Genomic DNA, 14,172 nt, shown 5'->3' with positions numbered 1-14,172 from the left:
AAGATCCTTAAAGCAGCAAGAGACAAGAGATCCTTAACTTAAATGGGGAAAAATATTAGATTGACAGCAGACCTCTCCACAGAGACCTGACAGACCAGAAAGGGCTGGCAGGATATATACAGGGTACTAAATGAGAAGAACATGCAGCCAAGAATACTCTATCCAGCAAGGATCTCATTCAGAATAGGAGAGATAAAGAGCTTCTAAGATAGGCAGAAACTGAAAGAATATGTGACCACCAAACCAGCTCTGCAAGTAATATTAAAGGGGACTCTGTAAAAGAAAGAGGAAGTCCAAAGAAATAACCCACAAAAACAAGGACTGAATAGGTATTATGAAGACACTAAATTCATATCTTTCAATGGTAACTCTGAACATGAATGGGCTTAATGATCCCATCAAAAGACAAAAGTTTCAGACTGGATAAAAAAGCAAGACCCATCTATTTGCTGTCTACAAGAGACTCATTTTATTTTATTTAATTTATTTATTTATCTTTTTATTTTTTAAGAGACTCATTTTAGACCTAAGGACACCTACAGCCTGAAAATAAAAGGTTGGAGAACCATTTACCATTCAAATGGTCCTCAAAAGAAAGCAGGGGCAGCCATCCTTACATCAGATAAATTAAAGTTTATCCCAAAGACTGTAGTAAGAGATGAAGAGGGACACTATATCATACTTAAAGGATCTATCCCACAAGAAGACCTAAAAATCATGAATATTTATGCCCCTAATGTGGAAGCTGCCAAGTATATCAATCAATTAATAACCAAAGTTAAGACATACTTAGATAATAATACACTTATACTGGTATACACAAGTATACACAATATACTTATACTTCAACATGGCACTTTCTGCAAATAACAGATCTTCTAAGCACAACATCTCCAAAGAAACAAGAGCTTTAAATGATACACTGGATCAGATGCATTTCACGGATATATGCAGAACTTTGCATCGGAACTTAACTGAATACATATTCTTCTCAAGTGCACATGGAACTTTCTCCAGAATAGACCACATACTGGGTTACAAATCAGGTCTTAACCAATACCAAAAGATTGGGAGTGTCCTCTACATATTTTCAGACGACAATGCTTTGAAACTAGAACTGAATCACAAGAAGAAATTTGGCAGAAACTCAAACATGTAGAGGTTACAGAGCATCCTAATAAAAGACGAATGAGTCAACCAGGAAATTAGAGAAGAATTAAAAAGATTCTTGGAAACTAATGAAATTGGAGATACAACCATTCAAAATCTTTGGGATATAGCAAAAGCAGTCCTGAGAGGGAAATACATTGCAAGACAAGCATCCCTCAAAAAATTGGAAAAAACTCAAATACATAAGCTAACCTCACACCCAAAGGAAATGGAGAAAGAACAGCAAATAAAACCTACACCAAGCAGAAGAAGAGAGATGATAAAGATTTGAGCAGAACTCAATGAAATAGAGACAAGAAGAACTGCAGAACAGATCAACAAAACAAGGAGTTGGTTCTTTGAAAGAATTAATAAGATAGATAAATCATTAGCCAGCCTTATTAAAAAGAAAAAAAGACTCAAATTAATAAAATCATGAATGAAAGTGGAGAGATCACCATCAATACCAAGGAAATACAAACTATCTTAAAAACATATTATGAGCAGCTTTACGCCAATAAATCAGGCAATCTAGAAGAAATGGATGCATTTCTGGAAAACCAAAAATTACCAAAACTTGAACAGGAAGAAATAGAAAACCTGAACAGGCCAATAACCAGGGAGGAAATTGAAGCAGTCATCAAAAACCTGCCAAGACACAAAAGTCCAGGGCCAGATGGCTTCCCAGGGGAATTCTATCAAACGTTTAAAGAAGAAACCATACCTATTCTACTAGAGCTGTTCCGAAGGATAGAAAGAGATGGAATACTTCCAAACTCGTTTTGTGAGGCCAGCATCACCTGATTCCAGAACCAACCCCCCCCCCCAAAAGGAGAATTATAGACCAATATCCTTGATGAAGACAGATGCAAAAATTCTCAACAAGATACTAGCCAACAGGATCCAACAATACATTAAGAAGATTATTCACCATGACCAAGTGGGGATTTATCCTTGGGATGCAAGTTTGGTTCAACTCTCGTAAAACAATCAACATGACAGATCATATAAACAAGAGAAAAAACATAACCATATGATCCTCTCAATAGATGCAGAGAAAGGATTTGACACAATACAGCATCCATTCCTGATCAAAACTCTTCAGAGTGTAGGATAGAGGGGACCTTCCTCAGCATCTTAAAAGCCGTCTATGAAAAGCCCACAGCAAATATCATTCTCAATCAGGAAACATTGAGACCTTTCCCCTAAGATCAGGAACACGAGAGGGATGTCTACTCTCACCACTGCTATTCAACATAGTACTAGAAGTCCTAGCCTCAGCAATCAGACAACGAGAAGAAATAAAAGGCATTTAAATTGGCAAAGAAGAAGTCAAACTCTCCCTCTTCACAGATGACATGATACTGTACATAGGAAACCCAAAAGATTCCACCCCAAGATTGCTAGAACTCATACAGGAATTCAGCAGTGTGGCAGGATACAAAATCAATTTCCAGAAGTCAGGGGCATTTCTATTCACCAACAATGAAGAAAGAGAAATTAAGGAGTCAATCCCATTTACAATTGCACCCCAAACCATAAGATAAACCTAGGAATAAACCTAACCAAAGCGGTAAAGGATCTATACCCTAAAACACTACAGAACATTTCTGAAAGAAATTGAGGAAGACACAAAGAGATGGAAAAATATTCCATGCTCATGATTGGAAGAATAAATACTGTCAAATGTCTATGCTAACCAGGGCAATTTACTCGTTCAATGCAATCCCCATCAAAATACCATGGACTTTGCTCACAGAGTTGGAACAAATAATCTTAAGATTTGTGTGGAACCAGAAAAGACCCCGGATAGCCAGGGGAATATTCAAAAAGAAAACCATATCTGGGGGCATCACAATGCCAGATTTCAGGTTGTACTACAAAGCTGTGGTCATCAAGACAGTGTGGTACTGGCACAAAACCAGACACATAGTTCAATGGAACAGAATAGAGAACCCAGAAGTGGGCCCTCAACTCTATGGTCAACTAATATTCAACAAAGCAGAAAAGACTATCCACTGGGAAAACGACAGTCTTTTCAATAAATGGTGCTGGGAAAATTGGACAGCCACGTGCAGAAGAGTGAAACTAGACCATTCTCTTACACCAGACACAAAGATAAACTCAAAACTGTTGAAAGATCTAAATGTGAGACAAGAATCCATCAAAATCCTAGAGGGGAACACAGGTAACACCCTTTTTGAACTTGGCCACAGCAACTTCTTGCAAGATACATCTATGAGGGCAAAGGAATCAAAAGCAAAAATGAACTATTGGGACTTCATCAAGATAAGAAGCTTCTGCACAGCAAAGGATACAGTCAACAAAACTAAAAGACAACCTACAGAATGGGAGAAGATATTTGCAAATGACATATCAGATGAAAGGCTGGTACCCAAGATCTATAAAGAACTTATCAAGGCACTTAGTGCTGGGCTGCTCAGTGGTTTGGCACCTGCCTTCGACCCTGTGTGTGACTCTGGAGACCCGGGATCAAGTCCCACATCTGGCTCCCTGTGTGGAGCCGGCTTCTCTCTCCTCTGTGTGTCTCTCATGAATAAATAAATAAAATATTTTTAAAAGAACTTATCATACTCAACAGCAAAGAAACAAAAAATCCAGTCAAGAAATGGGCAAAAGACATGAACAGATATTTCAGAGGAAGACATAGACATGGCCAACAAGCACATGAGATAATGCTCCGCATCACCTGCCATCAGGGAAATACAAATCGAAACCACAATGAGATACCACCTCACACCAGTGAGAATGGGGAAAATTAACAAGACAGGAAACAACAAATATTAGACAGGATGTGGAGAAAGCGAACCCTCTCGCACTGCTGGTGGGAATGTGAACTGGTACAGTCACTCTGGAAAGCTGTATGGAGGTTCCTCAAAGAGTTAGTAATAGAGTATCCTACAACCCGGCGATTGCACTACTGGGGTATTACACCAAAATGCAGTGAAACACAGGATGCCTGCACCCCAATGTTTATAGCAGCAATGTCTACAATAGCCAAACTGTGGAAGGAGGCTTGGTGCCCATTGAAAGATGATGGATAAATAAGATGTGGTCTATATATACAATGGGATATTACTCAGCCATCAGAAACGGCGAATACCCACCATTTGCTTCAATGTGGGTGGAACTGGAGGGTATTATGCTGAATGAAGTAAGTCAATTGGAAAAGGACAATCATTATATGGTTTCACTCATATGGGGAATATAAAACATAGTTAAAGGGAAAGGAGAGAAACATATAGGGGGAAGGAGAGAAAATGTGTGGGAAAAATGTGAGGGTGACAAAACATGAGACACTTCTAAGTCTGGGAAACGAACAAGGGGTAGTGGAAGGGGAGGTGGGCAAAGGGATGGGTGACTGGGTGACAGGCACTGGGGGGGGACTTGACAGGATGAACACTGAGTGTTATACTATATGTTGGCTAATCGAACTCCAATAAAAATAAAAAAATAAATACAAAAGCAAAGTGGTTGGTGCCAAAGGGAAGGAGGTGAGGCTTTGGATAAAATTGGCAAAGGGAAGTGGCAGAAACAAGCTTCCAGTTATAGAATAAGTTAAGGGGATGAAAGGTACAGCACAAGGAATATAGTGAATGGTATTGTAATCAAAGGTAATGTAAAAGCACTACATAGTGACAGATGGTAGCTACACTTGTTGGGAGTGTAGCATAACATATAGACTTGTCAAATTACTATATCATACCCCTGAAAGCAATGTAACATTGTGTATCAACTATACTTAAAAATTAAAAAAAAAAATTCAGTAGTGTGGCATAAAGAACTCAGAAACAGTCCCAAACACTATCAAAACGTGGCATATGACTGAGAAGGGATTATAAATCAGAGGGGAATAAATGAGCATGTGATAGATGGTATTAGGACTTGTCTATCCATATGAAAAAAACTTCCTCCCCAAATCACAATTATATTTAAAAACTAAATGTAAAAAATAAAACGTTATCATTTTATAAAGCATAATACCTTCACTCCGTCAGTGTGCAGGCTGGATTTCTTAAACATGATCAAAACACAAGCCACACACACATACATACACAAAAAGACTGATAAATTTGACTCCATTCAAAATTATAAATATTTCTTTCTATATGACAAATCATAATCAAATTAAAAGGCAGCACATAGGAAATATTTGTAATATAAACTACTAAGAGAAAAAAACAGCATCCATTTTTTATGGCTGAGTAATATCCCATTGTGTGTGTAGACACACACACACACATACACACACACCGCATATCTCCTTCATCCATTGATCTACTCATGGACATTTGAGTTTCTTCTATAACTTGGCTATTGTAAATAATGTTGAATAAACATAGGGGTGCATAGATCTTTTCAAATTAGTATTTTCATTTTAACATTGCATGTCAACTATACTAAAAAAATTAGCATCCAGTTTATTTAAAGCAGTCCTATAAATAAAAAATAAAATATTTTGATTATCATAATACTACTGGTAATGTGCAGGCACCAACCATCAAGAATGAGCAAAACCAGTATGAGGAAGGGGAGGTGGGTGGCAGGGTTAACTGGGTGATGGGTACTGAGGAAGGCTCTTGATGGGATCAGCATTGGGTGTTATACTATATGTTGGCAAATCGAACTTCAATTAAAAAAAAAGAGAACCTCCCCCAAAATGCATAAGTTAGTCTACACCTATACTAGGGAGACCATTGTACTATTAATAAAACGTGAAATTTAAAAAAAAAACTTGGAAAAAGAGGCTACTCTGGTGCATACCGGCTGAATACCAGCTTGCCAAATAATTCTACAGGAGAATCAATGAAACACATGTGAAAACAGAGTAACTGAAGTCCCTTCTCAGAAAAAAATTAAAAATGAAATTTGAAATGAAGTTTCTCTTTCAAGCAGGGAATTAGCTTTAATTAAAAGAAAACTGAAGTTGATTGCTTGGATTATAGTATTTTAGGTTGAGCTACTTGAAATGACTATGTTTATAATTAAAAGAGTAAAAAACTGGCAATTCCTTATGGCTTCACTTCTACAGTCTTCATTTATGCATGGTATGGAAATTGACTATTCAGAATATTTCAACCTGTAGAGCGAAAGATAGAAGCTATCTATCTACTAATTCATTGGCTTGAAACTTATTTTCAGGTAAGACTAAAACTTGATTCTACTCAATTATAATAAGGCAATTTTAAAGTATTGTGTTTTCCTGGAATGCAATAAAAAAACTGTTTTCTAGCCTACCAAAAATGCAGTTCTTGGTCAAAAATAGTGAAATATGCTTAGATGATTATTGAAAGCCTAAAGCTGAATGAGAGAAAATCTAACTCAATTTAAATTGAATGAATTTACACTTTTTTTCCATTTTACCACACCAAAATCAGCTCCTTTGTATCTCTACACTATAAAAATTCCACTAAAATTTTTGGGTTTTGCAATAGCATTACTGTTGGCTCCTTAAACTTCAAAAAGTTCTCACAAAGTTTAAGAATAATCTTAGGTAAAAGTGTTCTAACAGTTTCTAAAAATTACACATTTTTATTTTCATAGATATTTTGGGAAATCAAAAATGAAGAAACCCAAGTAGTCAGTAAACAAAAAATATGCTCAACCTTCCTTAGTTTTGTTCTTCCTTTCTTTATTCTTTACCTTTCACCCTCCCCTCCTTCCTCTTTCCTTCCTTTCCTTCAGTCTTGAAGCTGACATAAAAAAATGTCAACAATTTTTTTAAAGATTTATTTATGTATTTGAGACAAAGCAGAGTAGGGGGCAGTGGGGCAGAGGGAGAAAGAAACTCAAGCAGAATCCGCGCACTGAAGCACAGAACCTGGCAAGGGACTCAATCTCATCACCCTGAGATTGTAACCTGAGCTGAAACCAAGAGTCAGACACTTAACCACTGTGCCACCTAGGTGCACCCCAAAGATTTTAACAACTATTAATACTAACATCAGTTTGTATCTTGTTCTTGTACTTTAATGTATTAATATTTATTTAGAAAAAGAGAAATTTAAAAAAAAAAACACGTTTTTACCTTTGCCTCCCTTACAATGAATCGCTACGATGTTTTCGTCATCTTGAGCCATCCACTCATCTACTTCCTTAGTGAATGCCACCATCTCACTGATTTCAAATGTAAAATTTTTAGTTGAATTAAAATACATAAAAAAAAATCCAGCCCAGTGTATTTAGCTTTCTTCTGACAGTCATCTTGGCATAAAACTTACCTTAGAGTGGGGACATTGTGATCATCAATTTTGACTCGCCGGACCCTGTAATGGAAGTTCTTAGGGTCATAAGCTCTTTCACCTAAAATAAATGATAATTATGTCATATATCTATGCCTAATAAACATAGTAAATAATCAAGTTATGAAGAAGTTCTATTTTTTTCTTATAAATTCCTTATCCGCCTTTATCTTTTTAAAAGATTTTATTTATTTATTCATGAGAGACACACAGAGAGAGAAAAAGAGGCAGAGACACAGGCAGAGAGAGAAGCAGGCTCCATGCAGGGAGCCCGACATGGGACTCGATCCCAGGACTCCAGGATCACACCCTGGGCTGAAAGAAGGGGCTAAACCATTGAGCCACCCAGGGATCTCCCTTATCCACCTTTAAAGCGAGCTTTCTGACTGGCTCTTGCTGCTTTATTTTTCAGAATATTAAGAGTATGAAAAACACAGATAGTAGTAGTTTGTCCATCTTGAGTAACCTAAGCCCAATTTATTTGGGTTTCACAGGCCTTACTTTTAATTTTCCAGCAGGCTACATCATATTATCATACATATAATAGATAGACACCACAGAGCAGAAGTAAATGTGGCCAACCAGACTGCTTGCCTCCTGAAACTATTTAATATACAGGAAGAGGAAAAGTCAAAACACACAAAGTAGTAAGCCAGGATATAATCTGTTTTATAAAAGGTTTTGCTCTTGGAGCATATTTTCCCTTGTTTATTGACTCTTTGGATTTTTTTCATTTGAGTAATGCTCTCCTTACACTTCACTCCTAGTGAATTAGAAAATATATTTGTTGAATTGTCTGTCTTCAAAACACAAGGTGGCAGGAAAAACAGAAGTATTTTCCTAAACCTAAGACCACTAGAGCAGATTTTGCCCAAAATGGGTCTGCTGCCACTGGAGCCTCCTGCCTCCCCCACTGGGTATTTATGCTATTGAGCTATTTTTTTCCTACAAAATAGAGCCAGTGCAAGATGGAGATTTTAAACTCACTTCCCACCACCCACCAAATACTTATGATTAAATGAAATGTAAAAACTGAAACATCTTATATGTAGTGATCTGTTTTTTATCAATAGTAGCAAAGTATCTGCGCATGTACATACTGCATAGATTATAGACTTGATAGTGGTCTTGATGTTTGGTATCTAGGAACCGCACAACTTCCTAGAACAAATAGACACATATCATATATAAATCCACATGGCACCAATTTAAGCCATTCTTTAGGAGTAAGCCAAAATGGTCATTACCTTTTATTCACTTGTCCTTCACTTAGCACCTTCTAGGGAAGACTTAGGGAATAAGCTCCTCTGTATCTCTACACTATAAAAATTCCACTATAATTTTTGGGTTTTGCAATAGCATTACTGTTGGCTCCTTAAACTTCAAAAGTTTGGAGGATTAGATTTTTCATAACAATGAATAGTAATATGCAGATATTTTCTAATCCTGCTGGAGTATGTACATTCCAATCCTATCTCACCCACTGACGGTTTTCAAAAAGTGCAAAATGTTGTACTTGACTACTCTGATTAACCTTTACTATAAATACACATTGCTTAAAGCTACTAGAGATAGTTAACTAGCCATAAGTAAATTTGTTCCAAATTTTGAATTCACAGTAATATATGTTTCTTATCTAGATATGTTTTCTGGATAGGTATTCTTATTTATATTTTTTAAAGAAAAGATGTATTTAGAAAATGAGAGAGCACACATGAGCAGGGGGAAGGGCAGAGGAAGAGGGAGAAAGAATCTCCAGCAGACTTCCTGCTGAGTGCAGAGCCTGATACAGGGCTCTATCCCACGACCCTGAGATTATTACCTGAGCTAAAACCAAGAGTCACAGGCTCAACCAACTGAGTCACTCAGGCACTGCAATAGATAGATTTTTAAGATAATGATCTGGATATTACAATCTTCCTATGCACCATTTAAATGAATAAAAGATTCAAAACTGAACTATTATGATTCATATCATAATATGATTGTGTGTGTATATATGCATGATAGAAAAAGATAAATATATTAAATTTTAGTTAAGTGGTAGCAATATGGAGATTTTTTTGGATCTCCTGCATATTTTCTAAAGTAAATACATATGTTTGTGTATGTGCATATATGTATATATATACACACAAATATATGCATATATGCATAACTTTTCAAATAAGAAATAGTGATTTAAAAAACAGTTACTATCACCATAACCAATACAATATTTTCAGCAAATTTATCCATCTGAAACATACACACATGTGCATGTGTCTCTCTCTGTACAACAACAAAATGACTAAAAAAGCTAAAAAATTGATGAGTATAGAACCCTGAATCATGTTTACTAGGTTCATATTAAGAAAAAGAAAAGATATCAAAATGATCAATTGGTTAAATTATCAGGAGGAAATAGTCAAAAAGGTGAACTGTGAGTCTGCATAATGTTGGAATGGGGAAATAAATAGACTTATACACATCAAAATTCATGAGATCCTTCACACTAAATAAAATGCAGATAGACTGAGGAATAAGATCTAAAAAAAACCCACAAATATCTCTAAGAAGTGAACATTAATCAATTCTTTTGATAAGGAAAAACAAAGTGTTGAATCAATGGAAGATCAACAGATTTAGGTTCAACTTTATAAAAATTTGAAATTTCTGTTAAAAAAATGGTACATATAACAAACACATAACAGAGGAGAATAATTTTCAGTAAAATTGAGTGAAGAGGACTATGTCTAGTATTATCTATAAACTAGTTATGCTAGTATAAACTAGTAACTCATAACAGTCTCTGTGTGTTCACACAATATTAACAGAATAGTTTACACTCGATGTGATTGTTTATCAGCACATTCGTTGATTTGGAGATGAAGATACATCCTCATTGCTTGCATGTGGTGGTGGCACTGGCCAAACTTGACACTTCCACCATAGTGCTTGCTTCTTCATTCCCACATATGTACAACTCTTGCTACTTCTAGGCAACATTTGACATTTATATTAGCAAATTTACCATGTGTGAAATCCTACTGTTTGCTCTGCATATTACTATTCATTGTTATTAAAAATCTAATCCTGCAAATTTACTCCCTCTTAAGAGTGAAGGGGAACCACATGACCACTTAGCATTCTCTCAGGAATTAATTGTTTCCATATCTTGTATCCTTTAGTCTAACTGGATTTAATTTAGTTTGTAGATGGCTTTCATTTAAAATATAACAAAGGCATACTCTGTGTAGGATATGTTGTTATTAATTGAACATGTAAGCACCAACACAGCTCCACTGCCTAATTCTCAGTCTGCCCAGGTAGCTGAACAAATAGCTCAGACATGAGCCTGCATTCAGACAAAAGATGAAAGTAAATATTCATATGGATAGTAGAAATGATTTTTGAGGTAGTTTATAATTCATGAATTTTATAAAAACTGATAATTTATTACCTCTTCTTCACATATGCTAATTAAAAATGGTAAAAATATCATGGCTTATAAGAACTTTTTCAAAATCCCAAGGAGATAAGTGTTAAGAACTGGAAAAAACTCTACCTCAATGGTCTAGAGAACACCCAAGAAGTCAAGAGTAATGTTTTTGCTTTGATTTATATGCTAAATGAAGTTTGTGGCTTTTTAACACCCCAGCCAATAGTGTTGCTAAATTTATATTTATCACACCAATCTACAAAAGGAAAATGAATCAATTTAGACAAGTTGTAATTAACTCACAGTTCTCAGCTCAACCTACTGAAAAGCAATTTTGGCAAAGGATACTTTATTTCTAGAGATGGATTCTGGCAATTTGAGGGTGGCTATCCTGAAGTGCCATAATCCATCCAATGGACCCTGGTCAAATTACTCCATAACTCTTCCCATTATGGAATGGATAAAGTCATTTCCACATTAAATAGAGGTTTGGAAGATTTCCCAAAATTGGTCAGGGGAGTAGAATCATGTCTTACCTATAAATAGCATAACCTAGATAAGATATGGTTCACACTCTTCTCTTTAAGACCTTTTGAACATTTACAAACTGATTTTATTTGACTGCCCAAGTCTCAAGACTATGAATATATACTAGTTATTGTTCATAATTTTTTGCATGTATAGAAAAGTTTCTTTGCCTTAGAATAAAAAAAATGATTTCCTTAATGATCCAAATACTTTATCCTCCCTGCATCTACCTTGTAGTGCTCTTGTACTTCAATATTGGGCTCTATCACATAAGTGTATTTGGTCAATGGAATGACATAGAGCAGGCGATTGCAAAAGCCCTTATAAGAGTCTAATCTAGCTTTTGCCTTTTGCCATTATAAGAACTCATCCGACTAGCCTAATGGAGGATGAAAACATGTGGAGCAGATAAGAGTTACCCCAGGTAAGGTCATTCCTCAATATCTTTTAAGATTTGTGAAAAGCCCACAGCAAATATCATTTTCAATCAGGAAACACTGAGACCTTTCCCCTAAGATCAGGAACATGACAGGGATGTCCACTCTCACCACTGCTATTCATTTTTTTTAAATAATAAATTTATTTTTTATTGGTGTTCAATTAGCCAACATACAGAGTAACACCCAGTGCTCATCCCGTCAAGTACCCCCCTCAGTGCCCGTCACCCAGTCACCCCACCCCCCGCCCTCCTCCCCTTCCACCACCCCTAGTTCATTTCCCAGAGTTAGGAGTCTTTATGTTCTGTCTCCCTTTCTGATATTTCCTGCCCATTTTTTCTCCCTTCCCTTCTATTCCCTTTCACTATTATTTATATTCCCCAAATGAACGAGAACATTTAATGTTTGTCCTTCTCCAATTGACTCATTTCACTCAGCATAATACCCTCCAGTTCCATCCACATTGAAGCAAATGGTGGGTATTTGTCATTTCTAATGGCTGAGGAATATTCCATTGTACACATAGACCACATCTTCTTTATCCATTCATCTTTCGATGGACACCGAGGTCCTTCCACAGTTTGGCTATTGTGGACATTGCTGCTATGAACATTGGGGTGCAGGTGTCCCGGCGTTTCATTGCATCTGTATCTTTGGGATAAATCCCCAACAGTGCAATTGCTGGGTCGTAGGGCAGGTCTATTTTTGACTCTTTGAGGAACCTGCACATAGTTTTCCAGAGTGGCTGCACCAGTTCACATTCCCACCAAGAGTGCAAGAGGGTCCCCCTTTCTCCACATCCTCTCCAACATTTGTGGTTTCCTGCCTTGTTAATTTTCCCCATTCTCACTGGTGTGAGGTGGTATCTCCTTGTGGTTTTGATTTGTATTTCCCTGATGGCAAGTGATGCGGAGCATTTTCTCATGTGCATGTTGGCCATGTCTATGTCTTCCTCTGAGATTTCTGTTCATGTCTTTTGCCTATTTCATGATTGGATTGTGTGTTTCTTTGGTGTTGAGTTTAAGAAGTTCTTTATAGATCTTGGAAACTAGCCCTTTATCTGATACGTCTTTTGCAAATATCTTCTCCCATTCTGTAGGTTGTCTTTTAGTTTTGTTGACTGTATCCTTTGCTGTGAAAAAGCTTCTTATCTTGATGAAGTCCCAATAGTTCATTTTTGCTTTTGTTTCTTTTGCCTTCGTGGATGTATCTTGCAAGAAGTTACTGTGACCAAGTTCAAAAAGGATGTTGCCTGTGTTCTCCTCTAGGATTGTGATAGAATCTTGTCTCACATTTAGATCTTTCATCCATTTTGAGTTTATCTTTGTGTATGGTGAGAGTGGTCTAGTTTCATTCTTCTGCATGTGGATGTCCAATTTTCCCAGCACCATTTATTGAAGAGGCTGTCTTTCTTCCAGTGGATGATCATTCCTCCTTTATCGAATATTAGTTGACGAAAAAGTTGAGGGTCCACTTCTGGATTCTCTATTCTGTTCCATTGATCTATGATCTATACTCTAAAAACTATAGAACACTTCTGAAAGAAATTGAGGAAGACACAAAGAGATGGAAAAATATTCCATGCTCATAGATTGGCAGAATTAATATTGTGAAAATGTCAATGTTCCCAGGGCAATTTACACATTTAATGCAATCCCTATCAAAATACCATGGACTTTCTTCAGAGAGTTGGAACAAATAATCTTAAGATTTGTGTGGAATTAGAAAAGACCCGGAATAGCCAGGGGAATTTTAAAAAAGAAAACCATATCTGGTGGCATCACATTGCCAGATTTCAGGTTGTACTACAAAGCTGTGGTCATCAAGACAGTGTGGTACTGGCACAAAAACCACTGCTATTCAACATAGTACTAGAAGTCCTAGCCTCAGCAATCAGACAATGAGAAGAAATAAAAGGCATTCAAATTGGCAAAGAAGTCAAACTCTCCCTCTTCACAGATGACATGATACTGTACATAGGAAACCCAAAAGATTCCACCCCAAGATTGCTAGAACTCATACAGGAATTCAGCAGTGTGGCAGGATACAAAATCAATTTCCAGAAGTCAGGGGCATTTCTATACACCAACAATGAAGAAAGAGAAATTAAGGAGTCAATCCCATTTACAATTGCACCCCAAACCATAAGATAAACCTAGGAATAAACCTAACCAAAGCGGTAAAGGATCTATACCCTAAAACACTACAGAACATTTCTGAAAGAAATTGAGGAAGACACAAAGAGATGGAAAAATATTCCATGCTCATGATTGGAAGAATAAATACTGTCAAATGTCTATGCTAACCAGGGCAATTTACTCGTTCAATGCAATCCCCATCAAAATACCATGGACTTTGCTCACAGAGTTGGAAC

The 14,172-nt window shown here is 36.6% G+C and overlaps 1 protein-coding gene across 13 annotated transcripts in view; it reads right to left on the bottom strand.

Annotated features, from left to right (window-relative positions):
* Nucleotides 1–14,172, bottom strand: part of LOC144295641 (phosphatidylinositol 3,4,5-trisphosphate 3-phosphatase TPTE2-like) — a 174,220-nt gene that overhangs the window by 47,076 nt on the left and 112,972 nt on the right. For 10 of the 13 annotated variants that reach the window (XM_077867923.1, XM_077867922.1, XM_077867928.1 and 7 more), the window contains 3 exons: nucleotides 8,513–8,573; nucleotides 7,392–7,473; nucleotides 7,199–7,287 (listed from right to left, as the gene is read on the bottom strand). In XM_077867923.1, the coding sequence (XP_077724049.1) occupies nucleotides 7,199–7,287; nucleotides 7,392–7,473; nucleotides 8,513–8,573 (232 nt within the window). Of the gene's footprint in view, nucleotides 1–7,198; nucleotides 7,288–7,391; nucleotides 7,474–8,512; nucleotides 8,574–14,172 lie in introns of those variants that run through there. The other 3 variants (XM_077867932.1, XM_077867933.1, XM_077867934.1) reach the window with 3 other exon arrangements.

This window comes from Canis aureus, chromosome 24 (assembly GCF_053574225.1).
Source record: "Canis aureus isolate CA01 chromosome 24, VMU_Caureus_v.1.0, whole genome shotgun sequence".
In the NCBI taxonomy this organism is placed as follows: Eukaryota; Metazoa; Chordata; class Mammalia; order Carnivora; family Canidae; genus Canis; species Canis aureus.
This window is presented reverse-complemented; position numbering and strand designations above follow the sequence as displayed.